At 40.0% G+C, this 20,995-nt stretch overlaps 1 protein-coding gene across 2 annotated transcripts in view; it reads left to right on the forward strand.

Moving 5' to 3' along the window:
- Positions 1-20,995, forward strand: part of vps13d (vacuolar protein sorting 13 homolog D) — a 281,437-nt gene that overhangs the window by 144,743 nt on the left and 115,699 nt on the right. For both annotated transcript variants that reach the window (XR_005945250.1, XM_041205688.1), the window contains exons 39-45: positions 8,843-8,948; positions 11,271-11,423; positions 11,599-11,734; positions 12,435-12,482; positions 13,623-13,773; positions 17,134-17,344; positions 19,746-19,993. Coding sequence is in view for 1 of the 2 variants with exons in the window: in XM_041205688.1 (XP_041061622.1) it covers positions 8,843-8,948; positions 11,271-11,423; positions 11,599-11,734; positions 12,435-12,482; positions 13,623-13,773; positions 17,134-17,344; positions 19,746-19,993 (1,053 nt within the window). In the remaining variant the exon portion in view is untranslated. The remainder of the gene's footprint in view (positions 1-8,842; positions 8,949-11,270; positions 11,424-11,598; positions 11,735-12,434; positions 12,483-13,622; positions 13,774-17,133; positions 17,345-19,745; positions 19,994-20,995) is intronic.

The raw sequence follows: 20,995 nt of genomic DNA on the forward strand, positions 1-20,995 counted from the left end.
TATACTTTAATGGGGTGCAGTTTATCATAATAAATTAAAACAATTACAGTACAATTTCAGTCTCTTCATCTGTTTGTTAATGAAAATCCTAGGCTTGTTGACCAGCCATTTAAAACATTAATAGAGCTGTTTCATTTTTAAAAATATAATGCTGTTTAGTTAAGTGAATCTCAAGGAGCAAATATGTTGCTATTAAAGCTGAAGCATGCCATGCAGTCTCATTACTAGAGACTTGTTGGAAACAGTGAAGTATCTATCTACCTTTAGCAAAAACTCCCTTTCTCTTTCCCACCTTACTTCCTGAAAACATTGTCTCCAACTCCCTCCTGTAAACCCTGAATAATTTCAACTTTGTGGTTTATTACTAACAGAACCTGCTGATCTGTTTGCTTTAGTTGAAGCTAAAGAACTTAGACTATAAATTGGAAAAATACACTGTTGGTCAGTTGGTGAATATTTCAAGAAGCTTGTGGTGTAATGTAAAATGCCTAACAAAGGGTTAGGAAGAGGGCTTCTGCAAAGTGATCCTCTTTTTATAGAAAATTTAGAAAGAAAATAAATTAGAAAGAAATTTAGAAGAAAATAACTGCTTTATCCTAACTTTCATTGTTATTTTGATAACTTATACATTCCCAGCCTGTAGAATGGGTTCTCAAATTGGCCCTTGGGCTAATTTGAAGTTGTGCAGCCCAACCTGGGAGCCAAACGGAGGTTAGTTCCTGTAATTCTAATCACCAGAGAGGCCTACTTGGTGGTCTCTGTGCCAATGATAGCATTTACTTTTTTTTTAAGGATTAGGATAAGACCTATATTTTTTTCAAAAAAGGGAGAGTACATTAAACTCAAGACTTCCCTTTAATTATAACTTAAGTGGTTTTGTACATTTCTATTCATTCAATATTGAAGTGAAATGAAAACAGAATTATTAGCTCTTTAATATGGAGCAGATGCACAGTTTAAGATAGTTTATAATATGGCTATAATTTTTGTAATTTTGGCATTATTTGGAATTTGGTTGATGCTTTGGTAACTACTGGATTTATTCAAGTGGTCATAAACTATTGAAACTGCTTTTACCTCAAACTGTTACTGTTTCTTTGTTTATCTTCACCCACCCTTCATCCTTTTTATTCCATTAACTGTACACTCACACTCATCTGCAAATCAATATCAAATACCATAAATCTTAACTTTACTTTGACCTTAAAATCATTCACATTAATAGCCTTATTCTGTCAGTCTAAACTGGGCCGTGAAGTCTAAGTTTCTGTATATTACATAAGTGTACTGCAGACCCAGTTCCCCATTGACTTGCTTACATCATAATCAGTCAATAGTCAGTCTCCTCTGGGGAGAATAACAACAAGTTTAGTCAAAAAAAATCTCTTTTTTTAAAAAAAAGTGCTTGGTGACACTGACAAGGCAGCATTTAGTCAGTATCTGTAGTTGTCCTGAAGTCATTAAGAGTCAACCATGTAATTGGGACCAGAGTCAAGTGTAGGTCTGACTGGGTAAATGGAGCTTTGAAAAAGGACTTGGTCACATCTGGAGCTACAGGGCTAGATATTAACATCCTGGGGTTGGGACCACCCACTTCCAGCATTAATGAAGACAAGACAAGGAGTGCCGCATGGCACAATTTTTTTTTAAAAAAGGGGCAGCAGAGGGTTCTCTCAGTGTCCTCATTGATGTTCCTCCCTTAACCATTGTCACCAAGAAAAGGCCAATTGGCCTATTACCTCATTGCTGTGTGCAAAATGACAGTTAGATTTGCTCATTCAGCAATAGTTGGTGGACTTTGAAGCAATTCATTCCATGTGAAGTGCTCTCAGGCACCTTTTCAGAGACATGAAAAGGTAACGTAAAAATCTAAATCTTTTTTCCTTTCTTGTTATTGGATGTCTGCTTGCCAGCAAGTTTATCTGTAAACATATGGCTCTGACATGAAGGTCTTTCCTTTACTGCTGCTGTGACCTGATAAAAGATGCCAGTCTTGTAAGGTAGTGAAGCAACCCTGTTCTGTTTTAACTACTAAGGTGGAACCATTCCATTCTGCAAAGCACTATATTATTGGAACTTGAGAAGTAGCCATACCTGCGAAAAGTGCCATTATTGGGGTTTGGGGGTAATAGATGAAACACATATTGTCACTAATATTTGTATGGAGTGCTGCCTTTTTAACTGTAATTTCTTTTCAGCCCTATTTACTACCTTGAGTTAGGCTTCTGCATCCAAGCAATCAGCTGAGAGCAGATTTGTAGATGTGTAAACAAGCATAAGCTATTGGGAGATGTACTTTCCCCTGGATGACTCTTTAAAGGTTTGTAAAACACGTCCCCTAGTAAGGTGGGTGTTCTCAGCAAAGACTGGGAGTATAACTTTAGTTGTTCTGATGTTATGCCAAAAGTCATTCTGTTATCACAGTTTTTGACTTCATTTAGATTTTTCGCTGAAGTTCAGCATTAAGAACCAATAGTTCAGTGCACCTGGATTTCAAACTATGAGCTGTTTAATCCAATGCCTGATAAAAACATATGTAAATTACTCACTGGGAATGACGCATGCCTTATTCCTGTCCTCCTCGTGGAAGAAACACCATGTCATGGTACCCTGTACAATAATCTAGGAGTTGGGTTTATTAAAAATATAAATTAAATGGTAAACAGTCAGCATAGCAAACCACTTGATTACAGAAGATTATTTAAATCAGTGAATCTGTTATGAAATGAATAAATATTTCCAAACTCCTGTAGATTTGAGTATTGCCAGAAAGAGAGAAGCCTCTCATCTTGCACTCAATAGGACAGCTGTTAGGATGCCAAATTTCAAAGGGAGCAACAACTTATACTGCACAAGAAAAGGGGTGCTGATTAGTTGGCAAGGCATAATAGTTACTTTAGTTTGGGTAACTCCATTGCACTGTATTTTAATGAAGTAGTATATTTGAGCTTTTCTACCTCAACCTTGCTGAATGAACAAGGCAAAAGTGAAAGGTTGATGCAAGCTGGGGGACGATTTATCTGCAATCCCATTTGATGTTCAAAGTGAGACAACTAAAACAAAAACATATATTCCACAATTAAATAAAATTGTCAAACATCTGTAGGACTTGAGGAACAGACATTCTTTGCTATATTGAACACAAATCTCAAGTCCGGAGCTGTTCCTTTTGTTGGGTTTTTTTCTCCTTCCTGATATAACCATTTCAAACACTTGAAATGGCTGAGAGTCTTTACTTGTTTGCTAAACGACTGGGCGATACAATTTTCTCTGTACCTGTCAGGCCCTCATCTGAAGCATCTCAAATGTAATTAACAGCATCAGGGAAGAAAAAGACTGCATGGTCACTTGATTTGCATAGCTGTTAGCTTTTATTGGGAGGAGTATAGATTCAATGATGCATAAGATCCAGGCTGTGTCCAATCACGAGTAAGAACATTAAAGTGACTACCAAAATGCCATTAATAGGTATTAACAATATAGAGATAAGATTTGAAATATGACATCTTCCCTATTCATTACACTCATCTTCATCTGTCATTTCTTTCCTTGATGTAAGTCAGAACAAAGTCCTTTTCCGTTAGCAGTTTTCCTGGACGAGTGAAACTGTTTTTCTTTCTAACTAGACCTCTCTTTCTCTGTCAGGCAACCCTCTTGCCTATCTTAGAACTAGAAGCACTGCCAGTCTGACAAACCTAGAGCGGCAGATATTTGCCAGAGGTACTGTACCAGGGAATGGGAGAAATGAAGAAAACCTCCAGTGTCTTTTATCAGATAAGTTGTGGTGTGATATACCAACGGAAATAAATCAGTTGATATATTTTAATATTTCATTATATATGGTTTCAGTTTTAATGCTGACGAGACTGCAGGATATAATCCACCTTTGTTTTCCTGTTTTGTGTTCAAGCCTTTTGTTACTTTGGCTCTCTTTGCATCTATTTATTCTCTTGCTTCACAGGGCTGTTTTCTTCCCCATTTCATTTTCATTTAGCAGTGAAGAAGTGGCTGTGCTAGTTGAAGAGCACTTCTGTTGTCACTCTCTGACCAGCCACTTTTTGCTTCAGTACCTTGTTTTGTCTCCATCTTCATTTGTGAATGAAATAAAACCTTCAAAACTGAGATTTGCAATTTGCACTCAAATAATTGGGTCAATTTTTTATCCCTGCCACACCACCCGACTTGGCCAGTCAGAATGGTGTGTGGGAGGGTTTAAAATTGAAAACTTCTAACCCCTGGTTCCAAATCAGGCCATCAACTAGGCTCTAACAAAAACCAGGCATGGGCCTAGTTAACATTCAAAAGTCACATCAGATTACACCATTATTGCACTGTCAGCTGCCCAGCAGCAGATCCTAGGTAGGAGATACCAAATGGCCACGGTAAGTGTTAACGATCTGTTCCTTTTAGAACTCGGTGTGTGCCAGGAGGAGCAGGAGTGCTCTACCCAGGCCCCCTTGGGGCCTCTTCAGCCATGGCCTCCTGCACCACCAACTCCGTCCCAACCCCTTCCCTCTAATCTTCTGGAAAATTGTATCCTGCAAAGCCCTCTTTCCACTGTCTGATGGGCACCATTGTCATGGGTCCCTAGCTGCGGCAGGCTGCTGGTACATTACAGCTCCTGCCTGTTGATCAGGCAGTAGATCAAGCCAGATGTTGGGAAGGAGTCAGTGAAGAGCTATTTGAATGTGGCACTGCTGTTAGAAACGTCAGGGACTCGATGTCCCATCCTTGCCGGATTCATCGCCTACTATCGGGCTCACCCATCCATTAATATCAAAGCCATTGCATTTACTTTCCAATCAAATGTCTAAGTCAACTGAAGCACTACTCCAGTTGGCAGTGAGATTCAACACCAATTTGATCCGTGGACCAATCAACAATCTGCAGGACCAGATTCACATGGACAGTGTTTGGCATTGAGTATAATTTCCAAACATTGTCATAAGTTCTGATAGCATCAGAAATTGGAATTAAACCCCAGGGTCATACTGTAAAAGTGTGTTAGAAAGACAGGGTCCTGATCAGCTATTTGATCAAATTACTTATGGTAGACTTCAGAGTTGGCTGTCAGGAAGATCCTATTTTCACTTTATTTATTACAGAATTATCACCAGGCCTTTGATGTTCAGTGATCCTGGGCCAGACTTATCTGAAAATGTTTTTTGTTGTAAATGAGACTTGACTTTATGCAGTTGACCTTAAGCTTGATACTTTGAATTGCAGTAATTGTAACTATGGGCTGTAATGTCCGAGCTCCATCATGTTGGATTGGGGGTGTACCCCAAAGATGCGCTGGGGAATGCGCCTCAGAACCTGGCTGGTGAAGGTTTGCAGGGCAATTGCCCAGAAGCACAAACTTCCTCTGGACAATTGCCCTGTGCTGGAAACCATAGGAAAATGTGATTTAAATTGCAAACTCCTGATGGTTCCGACAGGATTACAGCAAAAGTTACTCAGGAAAAGGCTAGAAGAATTAAAACCTGTCCTAGCTTCTAGGTAAGTATTGTGAAGTCCTGACTCCCCCCGCAAAAACACACACACACACCCACCCACCCACCCCTAATGCCCGACAGGACTCACCCCAACCCCCTAATTCCCACGGAACTTCCAGACCAGGGGATTCCCCCCACCGAAACCCAACTAACCACTCCCTCATGGTATTCCCCACCACCTGACCCCACATGGGACTCCTCCCTCCTCCAGGCCCACCCAAGGCCTGACCCCCAACCACCAAACCACCAGAACCGACCCCCCAACCTGACCCCCCCCCCCCATTCCTGACCCAACTCACCCCCCTTGTGCCCTCCCTGCCAATCGCCCGCAGGCCTGACCCAACCCAATGGAAAATTTGGAGAGTTAGTTTTGTGAATTCCTGTTTGTGTATTGCAACTTCCGTATTTAACAAAGTCGAAACATTTTTGCACTCTAAATTTTAATGGAGTGTACCGTTTTGAAAGTTACCTCTTGAGTCTGTTGCATGCATTAGGTACAATCCAGATCTTCTCCATCCATTTAAAAATTCTGGCAATTGTCTTAACTCAGTTGCATAACCATCAGGCCAAGTCTTGCCAGCTATGTCTGAGATTGTATTAGTTTAACTGAAATAAGAGCAGTTCAGCTTGATGAGTGTTCTTTTTTTCCAGTCTACTAACAGTATAAAATGATACATGTTCAGTTCTCCCTCCTTTGCTGTCTGAAAATCTGCATTTTAAGATGCTGCACCGAGCACCCTGATTGTAATTTGAGAAGCATCTCAATTAAGAGTAGCTGGTTCATGCATCAGTTTTAAAAATAAATCTGCAGCTTCCAGTGGTAATTTACACACTTGCGTTTTAGCAGCTTGGATTTCAGTTGACAAGACTAGATAGTTGTCAGACAGATAGTTATTTCAAGATGAGCATAAAATAAATACTTTGCCTCTCTGTTCATTGTTCTTTCTTATACAATATTGTTCTTTCTCTCTTTATATTGTGCTTCTTAAGGACCAAACTATTTCCTAGGTAATTATTCAATTACACTGATCAGAAGATTGTAATCTGTGGGTAAATTTTCACTTTAATGCTCCTGGTGCAGAGCCTTACTCGACAGGTCAATCGGGCCTGGAGGTCAGCACTTCCAAATCCCAGCCCTCCTAATTTTCTGGCTATTAAAATTGACAACCAGAAAGTTAGATAGATTACGAATTAGGTATGTTTGTCTGAGCCCTCCTGCCGTGCGAGATTTTGTATTGAGTACACTGACTCTTGAGATTTACAGCCTGTACACAATGGTGATAAGATAGAATACCTATGTTCTGATATTTTAACTTATTTATTGCATATCCTTTTCCCATTGCTGTAAAAATCTAAATTTTAAATCTTTACAAGGTGAAAGGATCAGATAATGTCTGTGTTAAGGGGTTCCTGATTTTGGAATGCTAACGACTAACAGTGTCACCTTTCATCACTTGATTATTTGGCTGTAATAGATGACTGGTTACTAACTGTTGTGTGTCAGCACCAGTGCTCATGCCAGCAGTGCTGATCGTATTGTGGGAGCTGGATCTTGGAATTAAGATTGCTGGAAAGGAATTTGCAGAAGTCACACATTTGCAATTTAATGACTACAGCTTGCCAACATACTGTAATAGAAACTAAAGTGTGCTCACTTTATGTACACAAACACAACTTGTGTGGTTTGTAGAAAGCCTGTTCATGAAACTTTATGCCTGCCACTGGAGTGCAGGAGCCATGCATTGGTATCAGAATTATTTCACTGATCTACCAAACCAGTCACTTAGTGTCACCAGGACACAGATGAGAACAATAGATCTTCTCTATTTCCCGCACTAGCCCCTTGACTTCCCTGTGACAAATCCCTGTAGCTCGATCTTAACATCTTTTTGAGATAATATCTCATTGTTTACCATTTATTTGATGTAGCCAAGTGGTGCTAAACCAAAGCTGATATGCAGCTTGGGATACCATCCGTATTACGTAGTGCAAAATATTGTTGACACCAGATTTTTGAACAAGCCATTCAGAATTCTGTTTGGCAACTAAGCAAGTTTTAACTTCAGAAACTTAGGGAAAGGACTAAAGCTCAATGTGTAAAGCACCATCTAAGTTGCTAAGAATAGGAGAAAATATGCGATAAATCAGGAAGCAGGTTTTAAATACCTAGATCGGAGGAGTAAGGGAAGTTTGAAGGGGATCCACAGCATTGTGTGTGGGTAAGAGTTAGAGCAGAACATTGTATAACGAATCTTGATTCTGTAGCGTGAGGAGAAAGAATGTGTAGACCAGTGTGTTAACAACTTGGGAGGAATAAGTGAGCAAAATTAGGAAGTCACTCTTGAAAAGCTAAACTCATGATAAGATAAGGAATTGATGCTGGGTCGCCTGGAGTACAAATTTCCCAAGACTGTTATACATACTGCTCATTGATTGTTACCTGGATGGAATGTTTGGCGCAGGCCAATCTTTCAAAACAGTTCTTCACTTCTGGTACAAAATAAAATACTGTGGGTGCAGGAAATCAAAATAAAAACAGAACATTCTGGAAATATGCAATAGGCCTGGCAGCATCTGTGGAGAGAGAAACACAGTTAACATTTCAAGTCTGACCTTTCATCAGTTCTGCTCAAAGGTCACAGAACTGAAATGTTAATTCCGTTTCTCTCTCCATGGGTGTTGCCAGACATAATGAGTAATTCCAGCATTTTCTGTCTTCACCTTTGAAATTGATCATTCTTCTACAATGAGGTGCTTTTAGAAGCTCTATCAAGCACCTTTGAAGATTTGTCAAAAATGCAAATTGCTTCCCAGTACACACAAGTTGCCTACATTACAAGAACCTTTTTCTGCAAATTGCTGTTCTCCCTCCTGGAGGCAAGTACTTTCTATGCTGGATTAACCATAAAACCTTTGTGACAGTTCTATATAATTATTTTTGCAAGGTACGGGTTTGTTTGGGACAGGTGGTCATAACTCAATCTATGCCTGAAAGGTGGATAATTGGCCAAATTTTGTCTGTCCTAACTTTATTAAGGAAGTTTCACTGTTAGTTATAATTTGATATTATTTGAAAATTCTATGAAGTTTCACTGAGCAATGTTAGAGTTTAGAATAATTATGTTATTTTAACATATTAGCCCATTAATTTTAAACAGATTAACATCCTTATTAACATACTGTGCAAAATTATTTCCACAAGTGTTCAGCGCTTTTAAGATATCACTCAGAATGATTTCCAGGTTTATGTTTTTATCAGAACTTCCAGAAAGACAAATCACATCTCCAGCTGGAAATTCTCTATCAGCCTATGGTTTCCATTCTAACTTGTTTGCTTTCCCTCACAGCAGAAGGAAAGATACCAAAACGACGGCAGCCATTCGTGCCATATGCCCTCAGGAACCACACAGGTTGCACCATGTGGTTTGCCACACTCACCACCACTCCAACTAGGTGTGAAATCTCTTTTGTACATTTCATTAACTCTCTTTCCCATACTGGTTAAGGTGTAGACTTTCCATAATATATGTTTAATCATTTTGCATGTAACCTGTAAGGTTATAGTTTTGCTTTTCTCATCATTTGTTGGTGTAGATCCAGGATCTGTATTTATCATTGGGTTAAGCAAAGAAATGTTTATGTATTCCTGTTAGAATGAATAGGCTGTTGGTTTGGTGGGGGAAGAAAAAATGTCCCTTTTTAATATAGGATGGGTGGACTCTGGTTTGCACTTTTAGATGCTTTTGGGCATTGGGATATCTTTGGTAATTTTGCTTAATGTTCAGCAGCAATTGCTGCCATCGGCGAAGCTATGGAAAGTCAAATTCTTAGGGTGCGAAACACCTGATGAACACTGGCACCACAAACAGTGCAGCACTCTCTCAGGACTGTGCTGGTACCGTGAGCCCACGTGCTCAATTCTCTGGAGTGGGACTTGAACCCATAATCTACTAAACTCCATAGAGCAGAATGCTCCAACATGGTAGACACCCATGCCATCTGGTGCATCTGGCCTACCTGCTGCTATTGCAGCAGCTTTGGATTGCCTGGCTGAGGTGGCACAGCTAGAGGTAGTGGCCATGGTGGGGGTGAAGTGAAGGAGGGAGTGCTGGGGCTGCAAGCGAAGTATGGTTATTCCTTTTGTAGGGGAATCCTTTTTAAAAAGTCTTTTTAATTATGCAGGGATCTGGTCATATTCCATATCTATTGATGGGTCATTTGGGACACCTCCAATGACAAGCCTGCAGTATCTGAGTGCTGGGTCATAATGAAGGCCTGGGTCATGGGCAGTCTGACATTCAGAGAGCCCCTATCCTCAGCTCAACCCCTCCCCATATAATTACAGTGGCAGTATGCCAAATGGTCATGGATTTTCATGGCCAATATCTTTTGTAAATGACAATGTTCCCCATTGTTTGTACTGACTGGTCTGTTTTATTAGAACTTTGGCACAGATTTCTAGGTGAACCAGCTTAACAAGCTGGGCAATCAAAGAGAAATCTGACAAAATTCAAATATGACAGCAGCAAAATCACAAATAAAATGAAAGTGCTTGTGCATTTATCCTGCCCCTGGATGAGAATTTGATAAAAATGTGCTGCCCGCCTGCCCTTTTTGCCCGTACGACGAGCGCAAAATCACATGGGCAATGTAAAATCTCAGCCAATAGGCTTTTTAATGGCTTGACTGGCCCTTTAATTGTCAGCGGCTGCAGCTCCAACTCCTGCGCATGCCCGCTGACCTCAATATTCCACGCATGCCCCATGTCATTTTGTGCAATTTTACGTGTCTTTTGGTTGGGCACGCGCCTGACCTTGGAACGTAAAATTCAGGCCTATGTTTCGGTATTGATGACACAATCTTCAAACATTATTACCCGTACTCTGGAACACTTTTTCCATATACCACCCCTTTCCTGCTTTGTTACACCTCTTCCCATCTTTAGAAACCTCCTCAAAATGTATTATTTTGACTGTGCCTTGCTTTCGTTCTCATTCCTTTCCAGTGTTGATTGCTCTCTCCCTCCCACCCCAACACGATGTTTTAGGGCGTGTTAAGCATTTGCTATGCAAGCTTGAGCTGTTGATGTGCCTGCAGTCTCAGTAGACACAAGAATTTCAAGACAAAAAAAAATTCACAGTTCATCTAGTTTTCTTTCAATCATCCTGGTGGTCACATAATATGATAATGAAGTTAGTAACTAATAGCCATTAACCTCTATCAGTTAGTCTTCAACGGGACCTGGCATGATGTGGGGAACACCCCAGTAATAGAGAGTTTTGAATACCATGAGTGCAAAGTCACCTGTTCCTTACCCATGTCATATATCAAATTAGCCACACACTATATCCCTAAATGTTCTCTGAAAGAAATCTATGTAATTTACATTTGAATGAATCAATGTTGACTCCTTCCATCGTCTCCCTAGGCAGCCTTTTCACTATGTATTAGGTTTGATGTAGAGACTGCAAATACATACCCAAGCCTCATATTTGAAGGGGCAGTGGCAGATGGTAAGTTTGATATGGAATCTGCAGATACCTAATCAAGCCAAATTCACTTAATTATGCAACAGACAGTTGGCTCAATTGGTGTCCTGATTCCCCCTCTCAGATGCCGTTTCTTTCAGCTTTTCCAGAGTGCGGAATTTAAAGCTCTCAGAATCTTGGAAACGGATCGTTTGATTGAACTGATGGAGCATGCAGGTTGGGTGTGAATAAGAGTGTTATAATGCACTGACATTGATAAATGTGTTGCTGCTGTTTTCCATTGTAGAGTGGCACTTTCTCACAGTGAGAGTCCTGGTTTCATACATGAAGGATCTGTTGCAGAACTTGATGACACACACAATGTTAGCCAATGGCGTGAGGTGCTCCCAGGAGAAGAAGTGCCTTTTGAATTTGAAGCCAGGGAAAAGCTAAGACACAGGTGAATGAAACAAAATAACAAAGTACTCACTCTACAGTCTTTTTATATCTCACTAATAATCAGTAACTATATTTATGCAGTATCAGTCGTGCCATTTTTATGTAAAATCTTTGTGTGGTCATAACTATGTTTGTGTAAGACACAGTGTTACTTGTCCTTGCTTTTGTACTGACAGACACACTCATGAATTGAAGATTCACCAACTTTTAGTGCGGGTGAACGGGTGGGAACAAGTGAGCCCAGTGTCTGTGGACAAAGTTGGCATCTTCTTCCGGTGTGCAGCACCTGATCGAAATAATCAGTCTTCCACGGTGCGTATGATGTACTGTTAGCACGACATTTGTCAAAACCTATATAATTCTGGGAGTCTGTATTTTTGAACAGCAGCTTGATATTGTGCAACTTTGAAGCTGCAGCATTTTCAGAAAGCACTTTTACAAACAGTCATTTGTCTTTTAAAATTGTGGGAGGCAAGGTAAATTATTGTCATATGCAAAAATGTTGCAATGTTCACAATTCCAATGTTGCAGTTGTTAAATATGCAGGCTTATCTGGTACTGCGACACACTGACTAGTAAGGTCCTTGGGCTAACAAGGAGGAAACAATGGCTAGCTGGAAAGTGCACATTGGGTAAGGGCAAATTTGGATTGAGCTGTAATGCTTAATGAGTGTCTCTTTTCCCTCTGCAAGATGAAATCGCCTGAAGATATGGACTGACCTAAGTCATGGAGAAATTTTCATCTTAACTTGCCTGATGAGTAACTGATGGGATGAGATCAGCCACCCATTCACTTCAATGGAAAGTTAAATAGATGGCTGTTCTGATCTCACCAGTTTTCCACCACCAAGCAGGTTAGGTTAAAATTACCCTCACAGTTTCAGTTGCGGATGTTAAGTGTGTACCATAATTTACATAACACTTTTCATTTTTGCTTAGTTATTTCAACCATTGATGTAAAACCAGTTATTTGTCATGTGTATAATGCAAACCTACTTTCTCGCTAATGCAGGTTGGGAGTCCCATCAGCAAGACCAATATAATACATCCACATGTCTATGTAAGCATTCTTTCTGTGGCTGTACATCCATCATCAGATTTTAATCTATCTTTAATTTGAAGTTGAATATTTCAAATTATTTAATAATTCAATTTTTAACACTAAATTTTCACTTTGTTGTGTTATTAATTAATTTATTCAGATTATTGGATTATTGAATTTTAATGCAAAAGCAGCTTTACCAACAATAGATTGTAATTTTTGTAATCTTGCTTATGATTTATCTTTTGACAAAGTTGCATTTAATTCTGATGCTCATTTATCTGATTGAATTATCTCCCCAGTTTTACCCTGCCTCACTTTGGTAGTACTGTTGCTTGACTTAGAAATTTGTGTGTTTAAGCCCCAGGATTTGACATTTAATCAAGCCTGAGATTTGAGCGCACTACTGAAGGAGTGCTGTGTTGCCTCAGGTGCCATGTTTTGGATGAACTATTAAATTTGAGCTTCTATTTGTTTTTGAACATACAAGTTCCTGTGACACGAACCAAAGAAAAGCAGGAAGTTTTCTCAGTGTCCTGGCCAATATTTCCCCCCTCAACCAACATCACCAAAAACAGATTAACTGAACACTCATCTCATTTTCCATTTATGAAACTTGGCTATGTTCAAATTAGCTAGTGTATTTGTCTAAGTTAAGAATAATGTATTCCTTTGATCCACTTTGCTAATATGTTTAGGAGCTGTATAAGTGCAAGTTCCTCCTTGCATGCATCTGGTCAGGTCATGAGTCTAACATTATCAAATGTAACAGTCTCAATATTTAGCTTTGGAGATATTCATAGAAGGCAGAAATTATCAGTGCAGGTTACGTACAAATATTTTAATGCCGTACCAAATGATCATTGTGCTATATTAAGGCCAGTGTAATGAGTGAATGCCTAGTGTTCACACAAGGAGTGTGTAGCTTGGAACTTATGCCCTATATATAAATATAGAACTGATGTAACTACTATATGTTCAGGCATGTTTTAAACTGGGTTTATAATTATATGGACTGAAATTTATGATAGTTTTTTTTAGTTTTCTATATTATAAAGGAAATATTATGGATCAGGCTCTTTGTATTATATTATTAGTCAGATTGTAATACTCTGTTCATAAAAGGAGCACTTAACATTGTTCTCCCTTCCCCTGTAGTTCTCAGCATTGCCCCCTGTGCGGGTTGTGTTTTCTGTGACTCTGGAGGGGAGTGCAAGAAAAGTGATAACTGTCCGCTCAGCGCTGATTGTGAAAAACAAATTGGAGGTACCCATGGAACTGAGACTGGACAGCCCATCTGCCCCAGACAGTAAGTCATTAACCCACATGGCAATATGTTCCTTAACAATTATTCCAGAATTTCAGCAGTAGCTCAAGAGTGCATCAGGAAGGCCGATCTGACAAAGAAAGAATCACCAGGCCCGCCAAGCCCATTCCATCCATTTATGTTGTAAGCTCACAAGCTGTCCACAAAGTAAAAAAGAGACCAATATTAGATTTTAGATATTTTTATGCAATGTTTAAAAATAACCAGCTTTTTTTGTTTTGAACTGTTGGTTTAAACATCCTTTCTAAAATCTGTTATTCGAAACTATATAAAATAACTGCACGATGAAACGTACTATTCTCCTAATCATGGCCATTCACTTTTAGTTAGGGATAGATTCGGCCATTTCAACTGTAAAGTAGGTAGTGAATTAGCTACAATTGATAGTCATTTTCAGAAATCTAAATTGGCAATTTGTTATTCTCCCTGGCAGTGAATGTGAACATTTGCGTCTTTAGTATAGCTGAAAAGAATTATTTTTTCAAATAGAACCTGAGCCATTTGCTTGCCATACAAGCTTGATGCTGCAAGAAAGCGCATCAAAACCATCCTGCGAGAAAATGGTAACCCTGATCAGATGATTGCTCACTGTATATTGCACAAAGTCATGAATGGACCTAAGGCCGCCACTTTTGGCCCTGAAAAGTGCCCAGTCTACCTCAGATTACCCTGGAAGGGTAAGGTGTCTCAAAAATTTGAGCAACAGATGAAGCTAGCCTTTGCACACTGCTACAATGCAGTAGCAACACGAGTGGTATTCTCCACGAACAGGATACTGCTGAGAAGCCAAAAAGACATTCTGCCTATCACACAAATGAGTAATGTGGTATATGAATTTCAGTGCTGGTGTGATGCCGGGTATGACGGCCGTACACCCCAGCGACTGGCAGATTGTATCAAACAGCACACCCCTTCGGCTGTTCACAACAGGCAAAGTACTGACTGCACCCAACTAGCCTGTGCTTGCAAAACTCAAAACATAGTGTCCAACTTTAGATGTGATTCCACAATTGGACAACACTTGCTAAACAATCCTGATTGTGCTAAAAATTACACTGAAAATCAACTTAAGATTATCAGTTGGGCTCGCAGTATGGCTCATTTACTAAAAGCCACAGGGCCCTGTCCTTTGCAGACAGATGGAGCATGTCCACCATTACACCATTTCCAACTAAACAAAAGCTTGAGGGACAGCTATTCCCTGGTTCATTCCTGATGGCAATGCCTTGACCAATCATAGTCCATCTGCCTGGTTTGAATTTGAAACAAAAGTTTGGCAGTGAACAGTTAACTGTTCCCTGCTGCATTCATGGCAATGTCTCTGCCAATCAGAGTCCCCTTGACAACCAATCTCTTCTCATGCAGTATAAATTCTTGTTCCCTCTACTATTGGTTTATTTTACATAGCTTTTTATCTTGCACTCATCAGGACAGCTTCGATAGCATGTCTCTTTTTCAGCAAGATTCAAGTGCTGTACTACCACACGTCTAACAACTTCTCTGGATGAGAAGCCTTTTTTAAAACTTATTATCATGTATTTCAGTGACTTAGCACTAACGATATTTGTTTCACAGCCCCAGGCGACATAACTGAGTTTTCCCATTCCTGTTTCTGAGGTAAGAACTAAGGTGAAACCTGTTAGCTCAGAAAGAACTTTGTAATCCATTCCGAATTATTAAAGCTGTTATGCATGTGTTTCTCCAGTGCCTCAGTTGGCGAATGCACCTTTTGATTTAACTTTGCAGCAGCAGTGGATTATAATTGAGATCAGTGACCTGGGCCGACGAAGGGAAAATCAAACCGGGTTCTGCTCAATAACTGGCTGTGGCTGGTCCTCAATAGAAAATGCTGTGGACATTGGTTGTGGACAGTGTGTTAGGCTTTGTTATGATAGCCCCATGGTTGAATAACCCACGTATGCAAGCTGCTGGTAGACCAAAGCAGGACAATAATCAACAAAGCCAATAAGAAATTAAACTATGTAACCAAATAAGTATATATTTCTTTGGTAAGATCATATCTTGAGCAATGTGTCCAGTTCTGATCACCAAGACATAAGCATCGCATTAATTTGCAGAATAGAGTGATAAGGTTGATTGCTTGTGTCAAAGACCTGAAATATGAGCAAAGACTGGAGCCACTTAGGGCCTTTCTGTCTGGAAAGGTGGTGTCTGAGAGATAATCATGCAGGTAGATGTGAGAATGGAAGAGATAAATGCAGAATATCACTAATTTAAATTGCAAGAGTAAGACAAGGGCAAATAAATTCAAACCACTAAATGGCAAATTTAAGGTTGGTGTCTGGATATTTCTCTTCACAGAGTAATCAGCATATGGATTAAACTTCAAGGTAGAGTAGTGGTACACAAAAAGACTCTGGGCAGAATTTTGCCCTTGGTGGGTGCGGGCCCCACCTGCTCGGCAGCGGGCAGACAGCCAACCCCTGCCACTGAAACGGGGCCTGCCACCATTTTGAGTGGGCAGGCCCATTAAGGCCCGCCCAGCGGCCTGCCTGACAGGAAGCGTAATGCGCTTCCCGTGCCGGACGGGGAGGGAATCCCCAGCTGTCAAAGTGTGCTCTTTTGCATGTGCACGCGAAAGAGCGCACTGCTCCCTGAGACTAAGTGGTGTCTCAGGGAGATTAGTGACAGTGCACAAAACTTAAAAAATAGAAAAATAAAAATATTATTAACATGTGCCCTTCATGTGACAATGCCATACGAGATGGGACATGTTAATAAAAAGGACATAAACTTTATTAAACTTCTTAAAAACGGACATGTAGCCTCATCCCGCCAGTGGATGAGGTTTCATGTGTTAGGAGCCCGCTGGGGCTCCTGGCCTGCCCGCCAGCCTTAACGTTGGATGGGCAGGCCTTTACTTATCTTAATTAGCCTGTCAATGGCCTCAATTGGCCTTCCTAAAAATTTAAAGGGACCGGGATGATGTTGGGGGTTCCTCCTGACGTCATTCCACGTCATTTTCCCGTCAGCGAGAGGGGCCCACCCCCAAATCGCTGACGGGAAAATTCTGGCCTCTGGAATTATTTAAGAAACAATTGGATGCTACAGTGAGGGGACTGTGGTTTTAGGATCTCAGAGATGAATGAATTAATATAGACTGAGTGGCCTTCCTCATCCATGATCAGTTGAGAGAAGAATAGAAAAATTTGACGTCTGTCTCGCTTCAGCCTCTTCTCAGCTTCGATGTCTTTGGGGCCATCGCAGTGATGGACTCTGACTTAAGACTAGTAGTTGGTCTGTTATTTTCTTAGGCAACAAAGATCGTTCATTGTTTTTGTATGTTCTCAAATTTATGCAAACTAATTCCAATGATTTCAGAACCTGTGGTGTTGCCAGCAGTGTTACCAGGTGATTCATTAGCAATCCCCTTACATCTAACATCTTGGCGTCTACAAGCGAGACCAAAGGGACTTGGGCTGTTCTTCTGTAAAACACCCATCCATTGGACCAGTGTGGCAAAAGTAGGGGAGGTGAACAGCAGCAAGCGCGAGTGTCATTCGTCAGACTGTGATGACAGCTGCTCCTACAGGTATGCAATCTGTTCCGATGTCAGTTGCAACTATTTCTGTAAATTCCCAAGATGTTTTGGACGTACATTTATGATAAATAATCTTCTAAAGCATTTTCTGTGCAATCTTCAGAACATGAAGCAACACTTAGTCACTGCATACGAAAATTCCAGTTCTGAAGAAAAGCCTGGCTCAAAACATTTGACCCCTCTTCTCTCTCCACAGATGCTAATTGATCTACTGTGTTTCTCATCATGCACTTTCTTTGCTTATTAAAATTCCATTGTTGGAGAACAAAAAGTCATGCAGTTAAGATAGAGGGTGCATTTTTGATCTCTCTGCCTAGAGTTTTTATTTCAAATAGGAACCATTCTTTTATGCCTATTAAGAGTGTAGCATTAGTAAAGGAATTACAACCAGAAGTACACTGGGCACAAAAGAAGGGCACAAACACTGCTCGGTCACTTTCAAAGCTTGAGTTTAAATCCAGCCCCAAGTAATGAGTTAAAACAATCAGGCTTTCTGCCAGTTCTAAATGAAAATAGCGTTTTGCTATTCTCAATCCAGTTCAAAGGTGGCCAAAATCCTCCATATTAATCATACCCTTGCACTAAATTGTCATTGTACAGTCACGAAAATAGAATGCTATATGCTACAGAAGGGGATACTGACTTTGGAGTCAAATTGCACTAATAGGGCAGAGTAGAGCGAGCTTTACTCTACATCTAATCTGTGCTATACTTAACCTAGATTACTTGATGAGGCAGTGTAGAGAGAACTTTATTCTGCAGCTTATTCTGACTCATACTTAGAATTTTTCCCTGGAAAATGTTCAATTATTTTAAAACTACATTTTCTGCACAAAAATTGGAGCAAATTCGGTGTTGCAAAAACTGGCATTTCTTATTGTTTCATTAGTTTTTAAATGTTGGCTTATTTAAAGTAATAATTGGTGCTTATGTTGTTTTTTATTGTATTTATTGGAAAAGATATAATATTCCTCAAATTAAAGATACAAAATAGGTTTGGATGAAGACAGCCCTTCAAACCTATTTGATCTCATTCTTACAGAAAACCAATCTTACAGATTTCACGTTATAGGAACCAGCTGTTTCTTAAATGAGTCATGTCCAGATCTTAACTATTCTTCCTGGCAATGCATTCCAAATGTTTATCACTTTCTGTGTAAAGAAATACTCCCTGACGTCTGCCCTAATTTTACCTTTAACGGCCATGAACCAGTGCCATCTTGTCCTGTTGCTTTGATGTGTCAGACTTTGTTTCAGGTATATGTTACCTGTTATTTGTTAAACTGCTGTAAGATTCTTTGAAGCTTCTGTTTTTGAAACTGGAGCACCAGCTTGTCACATCATTCCTAAAAGTTTCATCGTGTAATGCCAGGGATTAGCTTTCTTGGACTTGTCTGCATTGCCCTTAGGGCCTGAATGGCCCTCTCATGTCATGGCTACCAGAACTGAATGCAGCACTCCAAGTATGGCCTGGCCAGAACCCTGAACAGCTTCAGATTTCCACTGAACTTCTGGGGATTTCAACTCAACTTCAGGTTTGAAATCAAATCTTTTGATGCTTGCAGCAAGCTAGAGATGTTGCACTGTTCCTCAATATTCAAGAGTAAAATCAGTAAAAATTAAATCATGAAACCTCTGTGCTTGATACTGTCATTGGGGGGAAAAGAGATAAAAGTTTACTCTTTTCCCATATCAATGAATCCTTTACTTTGATGAACAGAAAAATACCTCAAAATTAAGCCATCGGCCTATTCATACTTGGGCATATAAAGGAAATCATGTGTGTGGAACAAATATTCCTTTAAAACTAGCTTCCTTAATAGAGTACCTATTGTATTTTAAGAGTTTCAAGTGCAGCCAGCACCTCTAATTTTAAATTCTGATTCTCATGTTTAACTCCTTCACCCTGCTTCACTAACTCTGGCCATCCTATATATTCTCTTACTTCTCCTTTTGCTCCACTTTTGGGAGTCATGCCTTCAGCCATCTAGGCCTCATGCTGTGCAATTCTGTCCCTAAACCGCACCCCCCCCCCCCCAATACCCTCCCTAAAACCCACCTCTGATCATTGGAGGCAATTGCATAGTATTGTCACTGGACTAGTATCCCAAAGTAATACCTGGGCTCAAATCTCACCACAGCAGATGGTGAAATTGGATTTAAAAGCCTGATGATGACAAAATCATTGCTAATTGTCATAAAATCCCATTTGGTTCACTAATGTGGAAGGAAACCTTATCTGGTCTGGCCTGTGACTCCAGACCCACTCTTAGGAATGGGCAATAAATGCTGGCCTAGCTAGCGAAGCCCACATCCCATGTCACAGCTCGTTGGGATATTTTTCTACATTAAAGGTTAAGATAGATTAAAAAGTTTTTGTTATTACTTCTAGGTATTGTGTAGCAGTTAAGAAGGAGAACTACCCTGACTACATGCCCTTAAATTTGATGTCCGGCAATGCAATGCAGGTTTACCGACAGCCAGGTCACACCATCTACTTGCTACCCACCCTCGTCCTGACAAATCTACTACCCTGTGAGCTTTCCTACTATGTGAAAGGCACCTCCATCAATGGACCATTGAAGCAGGGGAAAGATGCTGTGCTGCACACAGCTGACACATCTCAGAACATCGAGCTTGGTAAGATGTCTAACTTTTATTGTATCCTTTTTGTCTCTCACTGACCCCAAATGCAGAGTGCATCTGTCAGATTGTTGGATGGCAAAATAGGCTACAACTTATATTCTGCAGAAGTACTTTCCTGATTTTCTGCAATGGTAAGTAGCACAAATATACAGTTCTTGGTGCACAGTGAGAAAATGAAATCAAACAGAAAGACAAGCAATGCACATCTCATCTGTCATCATATGAAAGAGAAACAGTCTACGTTTATAGGTAGAGACCAGACCCTAGATATGAAGAAGTGTCTCCCACTGAAACTTTCTCTCCAGGAAACAGATGGATCTGTTATGCATTGAGGTAATTGCGACCCAACGTATTTACAATAAATGGAACTAACCATCGCGATTGTATTATGCCCACCTTTGAGTTGTGTTCCAGATAGACCCTGTGACAACTGCAAATGATTTATGCCCAGTATGCTGTCAAGTGGATGCTATGTCAGCTAAATAGATGGGTATTTTTGATTTGGTTATGTAATGACACTAAAAACAAGTCGCCAGTTTGTTTCAGAGGATAACTCTTATATCTGAGTTTGAAGGTTTGTGTTTAAACGCCACAATAGCCTTGAACAAGTATTCTGGATGCATGTGAAAGCTCACTTGGCACCATTCTGAGAAGCGTAGAACTCCCTTGATGTCCTGGCTATCATCTCTCCATCGAATAGCATCTCTAAAAGAAATAAATCAATTGATTCATTGTAATTTGTGAGATCTTGTATGCATCATGATTATGGCTTTTGTCTACATAAAACTGGTGAGCAATTTGAACTAATTCATTGTATGTTAAGTCCAATGAGTTGCGATAATGTGCTATGTACCTAAACTTTATAAAATAATCTTTCTTTTTATAAATGTCATGTCCCGGATGAGTGAGTAAATTAAGATGGGACACAATTACCATAAGTTGTCTCTAGGAAGGCAAGATGTGATGTTGTTAGAGCAATTTATTTCAAAATACTTC

The sequence above is a fragment of the Carcharodon carcharias genome, chromosome 15, assembly GCF_017639515.1.
Source record: "Carcharodon carcharias isolate sCarCar2 chromosome 15, sCarCar2.pri, whole genome shotgun sequence".
Classification (NCBI taxonomy): domain Eukaryota; kingdom Metazoa; phylum Chordata; class Chondrichthyes; order Lamniformes; family Lamnidae; genus Carcharodon; species Carcharodon carcharias.